The following is a 12151-nucleotide window of genomic DNA, read 5'->3' on the forward strand; positions in this document are numbered from 1 at the left end:
CTTTCCCAAACAGTCAACTTCCTTAGGAGTTGAAAGGCAACCGAGGCCCCCAGATCTGAGCTCCCGAAGGCTGGGGCAGATGCAGGGTCCTCCTGGATCCCAGCGCGTAGAGAAGGGACCGGCCTCATGGCGCCCAGGCTCGGAGGGGCGCCGTCCCCGCCCGCCTGGCCTCAGGGCCCGCCCACGTCGGATCCCGCTCTCTGAGTCTCTCCACTTAGAGCCAAGCACGCACTTCGAATCCCAGCTTCTCCCCAACTCAACACAGATTCCCATGGAAACCAGCGCAAAGCAGAGGCAGAAACAAACGCGGTCGTCTCAGGCCCTGGACGCCGCCCACCCTGCGGGGTAAGTGCTGGAAAAGCCTGCTGAAGGGGGGTCCACCGGCCCGTCCCCTCAGGAGCCTGGGTGGTAAACGCCCGAAACCACTGTCTCCAGGGGCTTCCCGGGGCCTTGCGCTGTCACCACCGTGGTGGCACAGCGGTCCAGGCTGGGCCTGAGAGTCGAGCCCCGCGTCTGAGACCCCGGGAGAAGACGTGCATCGGGTGACCCTGGGCAGGGCACCCAGACCCCCTGAGCCTCGGTGTCCTCGTCCTGTGACGGGCCCAGTAACGTTACTGACTTCGCGGGGCGCTTATGGGGAGTAGGAAACATTTAGCACAGGACCTGGCGTCTGACACGCACGCCCGAAACGTCAAGCACTTTGTTGGGCTCTGGCTCTCGGGTGAGTCCTTCTTTCACCCTTTCTAAGCCTCAGTTTTCTCGTCCATAAACAGAGAAGGTGGGGGGGGAGTCAGGACAAGCTGCTTCTGGAAAACCGCTTCCAGCGGTGGCGTTTTCTGGCCTGTGGACGTGTTACTGGTGACGGGGCGAGGAGGGCACGGTCTAACACACGTGCTGTCTCTCCGGAAGCTCTCCCAGAAAGGCGAGCCCCATAGAAGCGCGGTTCCTCCGGTTACCCCCAGGGGAGGGACCCGCATCCAGCCCCCACCGCTGACCTTCCTAAGCCTCTGTTTCCACATCTGTCACATGGGACGAGCTCAGGGCTGTGGTGAGGACGACAAGGCTTACCCTCGTAAGGAGCCCGGCGTGGCGCCCGGCCCAGCGGGCACACGCCCGGCGCTGGCTGCTGCGATGACGCAATCCCACCCAGCCAGATGTACCCTGCAAAGCTCTGAGCCGCTTGGCCAGCCCCGCACGTGGTGGGGACGTGGCGTCTGTGTCCTCGGGGGCTGAAGCTCCGGCAGCATTTGCCAGCCCACAGCACGGGCAGCAGGCAGCAGCAGGCAGAGAGACCCTCTTACCAGGCCGAGGTTCAGGGCGTTGCTGTCGTCCTCGGGCATGGGCAGGTACACGGCCAGGGCCACACAGTTGGCAAAGATGGTGAGTAGGATGATGGTCTCGAAGGGTCTGGTGAGGGGTTAAGGAGAGCCCTGGAGTGAGGCTGGGGTTTGTGGAGTTACGGGGAAGAGCAGCCTGAGGGTCTGTCTGGACCGACTACGAGTCCAGGCTGATGGGCCCATGCTGCCCTCCTGCAGGGTATAGACGGGGCCGGGCTCCCATGGGGCACCTGCCTCCCTCTCCTCCCACGGGAGCGTCCACTGAGACGCTTTGGAACCATGAGGCTCTGGCTCCCGGCTGGGGGCCCCCAGCACATGCACCCCCCGCCCCAACCCACCCCCTCCCTTCCTGCTCCGAGGAGCCACAGCCAGACGACCTGCAGGGCCCTTGGAGAGACGGCAGGGGAGCCTGGGGCTAAGCACCCCCAGGAGGCGGGCGTGAGGGCTGAGACCTGGACTCTGCGGCCTCAGGAGGGGCAGGTGACTGATGGCATCTGCGCCCCCAGGGCCGTGCACCCACCCACACAGGCCCTGCCTGCCGTGTTCCAGAGGGCGCCCCCAGGCTCCCCGGATTTGCTGGTGAGCCAGGTGGCCCCCAGGGAGGCCGACCATTAGAGGGTGGGTGTGGAGGGGGCGAGGGCCGAGAAGGGGAGGGAGGGGGGAGCTGTGTGTGCGTGGCTGGGGGCCCCCTGTGTAGATGGCTCCGGGGAGACCCCGTGCCCTTCCCAGCCACCTTCCCCTGGGGTTTGAAGAGAGGCGGGCTTGGGGCAGAGGCCTGGAGAGGGGACAGGATGCAGGCAAGAGAGACAGGTGGGGAAGCCTGCCTCTCACCTCCCCCCCAAGACAGCCAGGCAGGAGGCTGCAGGGGCGGACAGGGCTGACTCCACACAGCCTTCCCCGCTCAGCCGGGTTTGCCCCGTGCCTCCAGCTCCCTCATTCCCCTTTCTTCTAAGGAACAGCTGTGGGAGCCCGGTCTTCCAAACTCTTCAGAAATATTTCAAATATTCCCCACCGGCTCGCTCAGTACCCGCTTGACCACGGCCTCCCCTCCTCTCTGTATCCTTCCTCCCTTCCCCAAATAAGCAGAAACTTTCATCATTCTTCCTCCCAGAGCTACTGCCAACACAGAAGGGGCTCCAGGTCCCCGTGCCCAGGTGGTCCTTCCCGCCCAGGCCTGCGGTTCACAGCAGAGCTTGGTGCAGGCCCATCTCTGGTCCCCAGCAGGCCCGCTGTTGCCGCCTCCCCCCTTCCACAGAGAGGCTGAGCAGAGCCCTCGACACTGGGGCCTGGGGATTTGGGCACACCTTCCAGCACCTTCCAGAGACACGGCACAGGCACCCAGGCGGCCTCCGGGAGCTGGGCCTCGGCCCCGGGCCCTGAAAGCCCCGCCGGCTCCCCCTGCTCCTCCCTTCCCAAAGGCTCCCGACTCCATCCCCAGGCCCCCGGTCTCTGGCCCCCAAAGCCTGAGATCCGTGAGCCCCCCTCCGCCCCTCCTGCGACACACCCTCCGGAGTAGCCCCTCGGCCCTGAAGGATACCTCCATTCCACGATGCTGATGCAGGCCTTCCTCAGGGGGTTCTGCAGGCTCAAGCAGAACAAGGCCCGCGGCGGCCGGGGCAGGACCTCGGGGACAGGCTTCTTGGGCTGCTTCTTCCTCAGGCCCTCATCCTGGGCTGAGGACGGCTCCATGGCTCCCGGGGCCTCAGCCTCTGCTGCTCCCCCACCCGCTGCCCTCTCCTCCCGCGTCCCCAGTGCCCCCGCCTCGGGGACTGGGCGCCGAGCCCCTAGGCTTGCCTGCCCTGCTGAGCCAGCCTGGGCGGGGCGGGACCGCGCTCCCTGCTCCCGGCGAGTAAAATTAGCCTCCGCAGGCTCCCCGCTGCCCAGCCTGAGAGCCCGCAGCCAGGCAGCTGTCATTCCTCCCCAGCCCCGCCAGTGACATCCCGGCATGTCCCCAGGGAGGCTGGGGGTGGGGGTGGGGCTCACACACAGGCCTGGCCTGGGGCAGAGGGAGACAGGACGGAAGGTTCCAGGCTGGGGCAGCAGAGAGTTCAGGACGTGTGCTGTGGAGCCTCGAGCTTCAGACTGGCCCCTTGGTGTCAAGATCCGCCCCCTCCCCCAGGCCCACGACTCCCAGGACACTGTCCAGAAAGGGTGCACGGTGGCCCGGGGGGCTGGCGTCCAGAGCCCACCCCATCCCCCACCAGCAGCCGTCGGGCCGAGGTCCTCCACCCTCACCCCACCCGCACGCGCGGGTGTGCACCCCTTTCCCCCTCCCTGTGCAAGGCGGGTGTCTGTCTCTGGGACCCTGGCCCCTCCCCGCAATGCTCCGGCGTGCACTGTGCGCGCTGTAAACGCTAGCTGAGCGCAGGAGCTGACGGAGCACCCCACACACCCTGGAGGCAGGTGCTCCGAGTGGGCAGGAGACCGGGGCACCAGGGAAGGGAGGGCACGCGAGGACCTGGGAATCACAAAACTCAACATCTTTATTTAGCTCCCTGGTGCAAACAGCGCCGACACACCCCAGCGGTCCCCACGCCCACCGAGTACAGTCTGAGGGGGGAACCACAGTCCTCACCCAACCTGGGGGGAAAAAAAAGAAAGAAAGAAAGGGCCTCACTGGGAGGTGGGGGTGGGGTAGCTCTTCCGTTGAGGAAGCCAGAGAGCTGCCCCCAAACCACCAGCGCGCGCGCACGCGGCCGCCTCCTGGGCTGAGCGCGAGCCGCCTGCGGGCTCCCCTGGGGGGCGGAAGTGGGGGGACGGGCAAGCTCCCGAAGAGGACGCCGGTGTCTGAGGCCATCTCGTGGAGAGCCGCGGGCCACGGCAGGCTCGCCTCCTGGGCTGCGCCCGGCCTCGGAGGACGCGGCAGGACCGCCACGGCCGGGGCCCACGGCGGGACCCGGGCTGGCACCCGCCCCGGCGCGGCTCTGAGCGAGCCGGAGCCCGAGCCCGGGGCTGCCGGCCCGGATGGGGCGCGCGCCCTCGCCGCCGCCCGCCCGCCGCTGCCGCCTCTCCCGTGGCCCTGGTCCCCCCGCGGGAAGGCACGGGCCCGGGGGGTGGTGGCGGAGGGAGGGGGCCACGGAGCCCGGGCGGCCGCGCGCGCTCAGGGGCTGCCTTCCTCCGCCTGGAAGAAGGGCGAGGCGGAGCAGCAGGGCGGCGCGGAGGAGTCGGGCGCCCGGGGCTCGCGGGGCCCGGGGCCGTCGGGGGCGGCGCTCAGCAGCTCCTGCAGGTGCTTGATGTAGCGGATGGCGGCGCGCAGGGTCTCCACCTTGCTGAGCCGCTTCTCGGCCAGGCCGCCGGGCAGGTGGCCGCGGAGGCGCGCGTAGCCCTCGTTGACGCAGCGGACGCGCTGGCGCTCGCGCTCGTTGCGCTTCTGGATGAAGGCGGGCTCGAAGGGGTAGTCGCAGGCGCCCAGGGCGCCGGGGAAGGGCGCGCCCGGGAAGGCGGCCGCGTACGCCTCGCAGTAGCGCGGCCCGGCGGCGCCCGGGTACAGCAGGAAGGGCACGGCGCCCAGGGGCTCGGCGCGGGCCGGGGGCGCGGGCCGGGCGGGCGGCCCGATGCCCAGCGGCAGGCAGCCGGGGGGCGCCCGGCGGAAGTCGTCGTTCATGGTGCCGCGCGGGGCCGGGCCGGAGCGAGCCCCGAAACGCCGCGCGCGGGTCCGCGCGCCCTGCCCGCGGGGCGAGTCACATCGCCAGCCGCGGCCCCGGGCGCCCGGACTGGCCAGGGCTGCTGCTCGCTCTAGGGGGAGGCTCCGAGGCCCCCCTGCGGCGAGCCATCGCGGCGGACGGTGCGGCCCCGGCGGGGGCTCCGCGGGCACCTCTCAGAGCGGCCGGCGTGCGGGGCGCAGCCCTGCGGCTCCAGCCGTCCAGCGCCGGGGTCCCGGTCCTCGCGGCCCTCGGGGTCCCTGGGCTGCTGCCAGGGGTGCGCCGCTCAGCAGAGGGTCCCGGGAACCGCCTCTGAAGAGGAGAGTGGACACCCCGGTTAAGAAAGGCCTTGTGTCCCGGGCTCCTTTGTGTCACCGCCACCCCCCAGTGCGAACGGTAGCTTCCCGAGGGGAGGCGGGGGGCTGCTGAGGACAGATCCGAGGAGCAGGGCTCCCATCCCGGCTCCCCCTTAATGCTTGGCTGACCTCTCTGAGCCACGGTTTCCAGTATGGAGACAATTAAAACATTCCTCCCAGGAGACAGATACTGTGAGAGGATCAAATGAGAAGCAGTTATACCCGAAGACCCTTCCCCAGAGCCTGCCTTGTAGAAGGTGCCAGGCGTTGTCACTCCCTCTGAGAGTGAGAAGCACGTCTGGTGGCTCGCCCCTGCCAGGGCCTCACATCGGGGGCTCGGAGCCTGCTTACCGAGTTGGCGGTACAAACCCCGGTGGCCACCATTAGGCAACCAAGGGTCAGACTCTTTATTGACGTCAGTGCATCTTCGGTCCCGAGGAACCCGCCTGCGGTCAGGACGCCCCCCCTGTGGACCGGCACCACCGAAACTGTCTGTGCCCCGGTCCACCCACGGGGGGCCGGGATGTGCCCCTCAGCCCTCCTGGGTTTGTCCTTCCTGCCACTCAGCACGAGCGCCTGTGCTTTCAGCTCCGTGGGCACAGAGTCTGCACAGATGCTGGGTGAACAGCTGAGCAGGAGGGCGCGGCAGGGAGCTGGGCTGGCAGGGGTGGGCTCCGTCGCAGCCTTCCCCGGACCCGGGACGCTGGTGTTTGTGAGATAACTGGCCTGGGTTGCATTTAGGGGCCACCAAGCCCACACCCGCGGGTATCGGCGTCCGCTTCGCTGTCATGTCCTCTGGGCATTCTCTCTGACCCGCCCTTCCCCGTGTGTCCACAGTGTCCTGGCGATGCCATCTTACACTGGCATACTGCCCTCCCCACGCAGAGCTCAGGGCTCCCTGAGCGAGTGGGCGCCGCAGCCACACGGACGGTGATGGGACAGCGGGGGCCTCAGACACCGGGCCAGGCCCTTCTTCCTGACAGAAGGGCAGGCTCTGTCCCCGAAAGGGAAGGTCCGTGACACGCTCAGATTCCCGAGAGTGTCCTGCACCTTCTCATCTTTGTCCTTTCTCCGGGTCCCAGTCTGTTCCCAGCTAGCTCTGCCCTCCGCAAGGAACAGAAACCAGGAAAAATCAACACTATTCCTAGCATCTGCTCTCGAAAGAGTATGTGAGACTTCAGGACAAAGTCACACAGCCCTCCCCTGCTCCACGGCCCCCAAGGGCTCCCCTTTGAAGGGACGTTCCCTTCAAGGGACGGTTCTAGAACATCTCTTCCAAACAGCCCCTCGGCTCCGGACACTCTGCTCATTTCTGACCTCACCCTTGGCTGACGTGGACCGGGCGGGTCATGGGGCCTCTCTGCTCCCCCCAGTCCTGCCCATCGCCTGAGTTCCCCAGCCCCCAACACGGGCTTTCCAGGCTGTGCATGCTGAGTCTTCAACCAGATGGTAAGGCACCACAAGACAGGGCTTTCTCTCATTCGTAGGTAGTGCCCCTCGGTCCCTTGCCCAGTGCTGGGCATGTAACAAGTCCTCAAAATTACTGCTATCAAGACTTCTCTGGTGGTGCAGTGGTTAAGAATCCTCCTGCCAATGCAGGGGACACGGGTTCCATCCCTGGTCCAGGAAGATCCCGCATGCCGCAGAGCAACTAAGCCCATGCACCGCAACTACTGAGCCTGTGCTCTAGAGCCCACAAGCCACAACTATTGAGCCTGTGTGCCACAACTACTGAAGCCCACGTGCCTAGAGCCTGTGCTCGGCAACAAGAGAAGCCACCATAATGAGAAGCCCACGCACCGCAACAAAGAATAGTCCCTACTCGCTGCAACTGGAGAAAGCCCGTGCACAGCAACAGAGACCCAACACAGGCAATAATGCTATCATTTATTACTCTTGATGTGCTAGGCACTGTGCCAAGTCCTTTATGTGAATTGTCACATTTAATTCCCACACCATTCTTGTGAGATAGGTGCTAATCTCATCCGGTTTTACAGGTGAGAAAACTGAGGCTGTAAAGGTTAAGTTACTTGCCCAAGGCTCCACAGTTAGTGATCTCATGAACTAGTAAACGCTAACCGTCCCTCCCCTTCTCCCCTCCCCCATTCCCTGACTGTTTCTCCTAGAGCTTCACATTTGAACCAGAGGGGCGGTGCTGACCTAACACCAGTATCTTATTAAACTATGGCCCCTGTGGGAGCGGCTCCTGCCCTGGTGAGAGTGGTACCAGAGGTCACCTGGGGGGTCCTTAGGAAGGTAACGCCCCCTTGAAGATGCTCTCAGGAGGATGGCGGTGGACTTCTGTTGTTGGGAGGGGAGGACCGAGTGTAATCAGAGCCAAGCACCGGGAGCCGGACCCCTGGGAACCTGGCGAGGAGCCCCCTCGCCTGAGCTTAAAAACCCGAACCCTGGGATCCTCCTTTATCCGCAGAACCCGGGCAGGATCTGACCGAAGCGGAAAAGCAACCCGCGGGCTCTGCGGCCAGACTGGGCGGGACCGGTTGTCGGCAGCGACACCGTGTGGCGACGAGAAGCAATGGCAGTGGCTGGTTGCAGAAATTCCAGGTCCCGACTTTGTTGTAACTACCCCCGCCTCTGAGTCCCCAGGTCTTCTGGAAAATTCGGGGTACGGGAGGACTCCCGAGAAGGGCCGTGGGGTTTTCCGTTAACATCGACTACTTTTCTCCCTGAGTGGGTGGATCGGTTCACATCACTTAAACGTTCATTATACACAAATACATAAAAGATGCATCATTAAACATATTTTGGTATTTGCAATTTGTTATTCGTATCAGTATGAAGCAAGTTACTAGCTAAAAGCTGCTTCTGAAATAATGGGGGGGGGGGCTGGCCCCGCTCACGTGAGCCCGGAGGTGACTATTGGAGGCACAACACTCTCCACCTTTCCAAGGGACCTCGTTCCTCCGGGCGGGGCTCCTTGCCCCCGGCACCCCCCGTTTCCTCTCCCTGGAGCAGGAGCTGGTGTGCATGGGGGTGGGAGGAACCTGACCTTCCGCGAAGCTCACTGCCTCATGCAGCAGCCCCAGCTGCCCTTCTGTGACCAGGATGTGCTCACAGTCACGCCCAGCACAGTAGGATATCGTGAAAGGAACGCCATGACCCCCAGTCCAACTTACACCAGAGAGGATCTGGAAGCCGCTAGTGGGGTCTCCTGGGCCTCCTCCCCCAATCCTTGCGGCTCCTAATTCTGCGTCAGGTGGCATTTGCCCCCACCCACTATTAGCTCCTTGTGGTCACGTCCTGCCAGAGGCTCTCCCCACCGGCAACCCCCACCACGCATCATTGCAAGTTCTTGTTGACGGTTCCATGAGTACGGCCTGCCCGCCCCAGGCCCTCCCTCTCCTGGGAGACCAGCGTCACCTGGCCCCATCTTCCCCCTTTCCCCAGCCCTGCACTCTTCCTGGCCCACAGGCAGCCAGACAGCCCCTCCATGGAGCCCTTCCCGACACCGCCTCCCAGCCCAGGTTGTAAACTCCAAGTGCAAGAACTCCTGTCTCATGCTTCATCTTTGAAACACACAGTACCTGCTGCATAAATGTGGGTTGACTGACACTGGGCATCCCTGGGGAGGGCTGAACCATCTTGATCAAGCAAAGGGGGATGTGAACGTTGAGTGGGATGGACCATCTGCAGAGCGGATAGCATAATTCTACCTTTCCAGCTTTTCTCACTGCCTTCACTGAGACGGAGCGGGAGGTGAGGGACTGGGGCCAGAAGCTGGCTGAATATTTCATTTCAAAGCCAGACCAGGGCTCGGAAGTGGCTTTAGAGGAGGCAAGTTCACCGCCCTCTGCCTCTCCCTCAACTCAGGGGTTCCTACAATGGATTGTACGTGATGGAGCTTGTCCACACCTTCATGAAGACATCTTTCGGAGCCTCCCCTATCCTTGCCGCTCCAAACTGGGAGAATCTGTGAGGAAACCAAGGACTGGGAATGACAGCACGCGCGGACTTCACCCATCCCCCGCCTCCGGGCAAGGTGGCTGCTGGCACCTTCCCCCAAAGGGCTCCACAGTCAAATACCTTGAGAAATGCAGCCCCTTTATTTCCTCCTGGAGAGAGAAGCCTGCAGGAAAGAAAGCTGCTTGCGTTTAACAAGAAACCCCCAAGTGGACCTCAGAACACTTTTTTTCTCAAGCCTCCTAGCATCAAATAGAATACATTTCAGGGAATTCTACCTTAAAATCTCCAGGATAAGCAAATGCTTTTTCTTTTTTAAATAAGAAATGTCACAATCTCCCTTGGGAGTCTATCTGAGAGCCTGTAATTATTTCTAGGAGGATAACCTCACCACTCCCATCTTATATATTCAACATCCCCAACTGAACAGTCATTTCAGAATCCCCACGATACCACACTGGATCTGACCAGGGAGAAGGGCAGCTAGGCCCGGCCACCGTGACCCCGCAGAGTGCCCTTGGGGGCTAGAAACCAATGGATGCCTCTTCCTCTGGGCGGCGGCAGGGCTTGGGCGGCTGCAGGGCTTGGGCGGCTGGTTTCAGCCTCTGTGCCCTGCTGGCCCCATGATGAAAGAGGCAGTGCTATTCCCTGGGGCCTCAGCCCTGCAGCCCATCAGCCCTCCACGAGCACCCCCACGCCCCACGCCCTCCAGGCCGTCCGTCCTCCCTGCTGCGGGGTTTGCCCCAGGCCACCGCCTGCAGCCACTTCCCGAGAGGAGCGACAGAGCTCTGAGGAAGTGATGGAGCCAGGCGCTCAAATGCGGGGGCTCTGGGCTGGGACTCTGGAAGGAGGGGAAGGCGTGGAGGAGGAAGGCTGCCGTGGATAAGGTGCCTTCAGATGCCCGGCCCTTCTGGGAGCCCTGCCCTCTGTCTGCTGTAACCCTCAGCCTGTTTACAGAAGAGCACCTGGAGCCTCAGAGAGGCTGGGACAGCTGCTCAGGGTCACACGGCTGGGGCGCAGCTCACCACGGTCTGTTCAGGGTGACACACGAGGACCTTCTCAGCCAGGCAGGGGTGCCCAACTTTTTGGCAAGAGTCCTGATCTTTACAGGATTTCCTGGGGGAGGGGCTCATCCTTCCTAATTCCCTTGACTGTACCCTGCATTTATGATGCGGCTGGAGTCACAGGAAGGTGTTCTAGGAGGCAGCTGCCCCCAATCCGCCCCCAGCCCCAGGAAGAGTATCAGGCTCCCCGGAGCACCTCATGGGCCCAGGAGCCCTGTGTGAGAGGCAGCCCGCAAGCAGAAAGCACACTACAGGCCAGACTCTGCTGGACTGATCCCGGCTCTGCCCTTCCTGGTGGAGGTGCTGATTCCACAGGCCTCAGTTTCCTCACCTGCAGAATGGGGGCAAGGACACCTCGGAGGTTACTGTGAAGCTAAGAGGAACGTACATGAGTCACTGGCTCCCAATAGGAATGGAATCACTGGCTGCTGGCAGTGCCAGCACGGCCAGGACTGTCCGGGAAAGAGCCCCGGAAGCTCTGGGATTCTGGGATGTGCCTCTGACTGGCCTGAGTCAGCAGGTGCCCCCCCCCGGCGCTGCAACTGGACACAGCACAGCCCGCGCGCAGCCGCGCCCCACGGCCACACCCGTCCTGCGGGACGTCCAGAGGGGAAACGCTGCACACAGGGCCCCCGGTCCTTTCCTCAAGGCTTTCAAGGACTAGGATAACTGAGCTCACACAGTTCTCTAAATAAGGTGAATGTGTTCAGCTTGCATCCTCCCGCCGGCCCACGGAGCCACCCACCAAACCTCTCCTGAGCCCCTTCCGGAAGCCTGCGGAGAGTGGGGCTCAGCAGAGCAGCACCCGGACTGCCGTGCCCAGGTGGGTGGATGAGGCAGGGCCGCAGCTCGCACTTCTGCTCTGGGCGCGCTCGCTCCAGCCCTGGGAGGGCAGAGTCCCCATGTTACAGATGAGCAGACGGAGGCACAGAGAGGGCAAGCAACCTGCCCGAGGTCACACAGCTCGTACCAGTCGCAGCTGAGATTCACACCCAGGCACCGGGGCTCCCGAGTAAGTGCCGCTCACTACCTCCACACGAGAGGTAGGAGCCAGAGCCGATGAGGAGAGAGCGAAGACACCAGCGGGACGTCCTCCGTGTCACTCACTCTTCTCAGTAACACCTATTTGTGTACACGCCCACACACGTGCACGATCACTGAATCCTCACCACAAGGTAGGGACTATCGTCACCCTTGTTTTACGGTGAGGGAAGCGGAGGCACAGAGCAGTAAAGTAACTTTCCCAGGGTCACACAGCTGATGAATTTTGAGCTTGGCATTCGAAAGAAACGTGTACACCTTGGGACAGGCCAGGCATCCTTGTCCTGACCAGGAGTGAGTCTTTCTCAACAGCCCAAGAGAACGGGTGAACCTGAGACTCGACGAAAGGCGGTTCCGGACGTGGTTCCTAGAGCCCCACCGCCACCCTTGCCCACAGCTGTCATTTACACCTAAAGGGGGAGGACGGGGCTACAGCTTAGGAGGGAGGACATCCAGGCTCTTGGCCCAAAGCCACCAATAAGTGCTAATGTGACTCAGTGGACAGACCCTACCAAGATGAAGCAGCCCCTCACCGGACTCAGACAGGGTGTGGGTGGAAAGAGCTCAAAGGGGGACGTCCCTGGTGGCGCAGTGGGTAAGAATCAGCCTGCCAATGCAGCGGACACGGGTTTGAGTCCTGGTCTGGGAAGATCCCACGCACCGTGGAGCAACGAAGCCCGTGCACCACCACTACTGAGCCTGTGTGCCGCAACTGCTGAAGCCCATGCGCCTAGAGCCCGTGCTCTGCAACAAGAGAAGCCACCGTAATGAGGAACCCACGCACCACAACG

General features: G+C 63.2%; 2 protein-coding genes across 2 annotated transcripts in view; both read right to left on the bottom strand.

Moving 5' to 3' along the window:
- CACNA1S (calcium voltage-gated channel subunit alpha1 S) overlaps positions 1–3026 on the bottom strand; it is a 54833-nt gene extending 51807 nt beyond the window's left edge. The window contains 2 exon segments of the mRNA XM_057727636.1: positions 1302–1407; positions 2875–3026. Of these exon segments, the coding sequence (XP_057583619.1) occupies positions 1302–1407; positions 2875–3026 (258 nt within the window).
- A 924-nt stretch (positions 3027–3950) lies between these two features.
- ASCL5 (achaete-scute family bHLH transcription factor 5) lies at positions 3951–4941 on the bottom strand. The gene is made up of 3 exons (XM_057727248.1): positions 4449–4941; positions 4168–4356; positions 3951–4072 (listed from the first exon to the last, which is right to left on the bottom strand). The coding sequence occupies exons 1-3, from the start codon at positions 4939–4941 to the stop codon at positions 3951–3953; spliced, it is 804 nt and encodes a 267-aa protein (XP_057583231.1).
- Positions 4942–12151: the final 7210 nt, after the last annotated feature.

This window comes from Hippopotamus amphibius, chromosome 3 (genome assembly GCF_030028045.1).
Source record: "Hippopotamus amphibius kiboko isolate mHipAmp2 chromosome 3, mHipAmp2.hap2, whole genome shotgun sequence".
In the NCBI taxonomy this organism is placed as follows: Eukaryota; Metazoa; Chordata; class Mammalia; order Artiodactyla; family Hippopotamidae; genus Hippopotamus; species Hippopotamus amphibius.

What these genes read in the sequence shown, in the direction of transcription:
- ASCL5 (XM_057727248.1), bottom strand. Translation starts at nt 4,941, where the DNA reads ATGAACGACGACTTCCGCCGGGCGCCCCCCGGCTGCCTGCCGCTGGGC. An exon ending in CTTCTTCCAGGCGGAGGAAG is followed by an intron (nt 4,357 to 4,448) that starts GCAGCCCCTGAG and finishes CGGGGGGACCAG; the next exon opens with GGCCACGGGAGAGGCGGCAG. An exon ending in GGCCGGGCGCAGCCCAGGAG is followed by an intron (nt 4,073 to 4,167) that starts GCGAGCCTGCCG and finishes TCCGCCCCCCAG; the next exon opens with GGGAGCCCGCAGGCGGCTCG.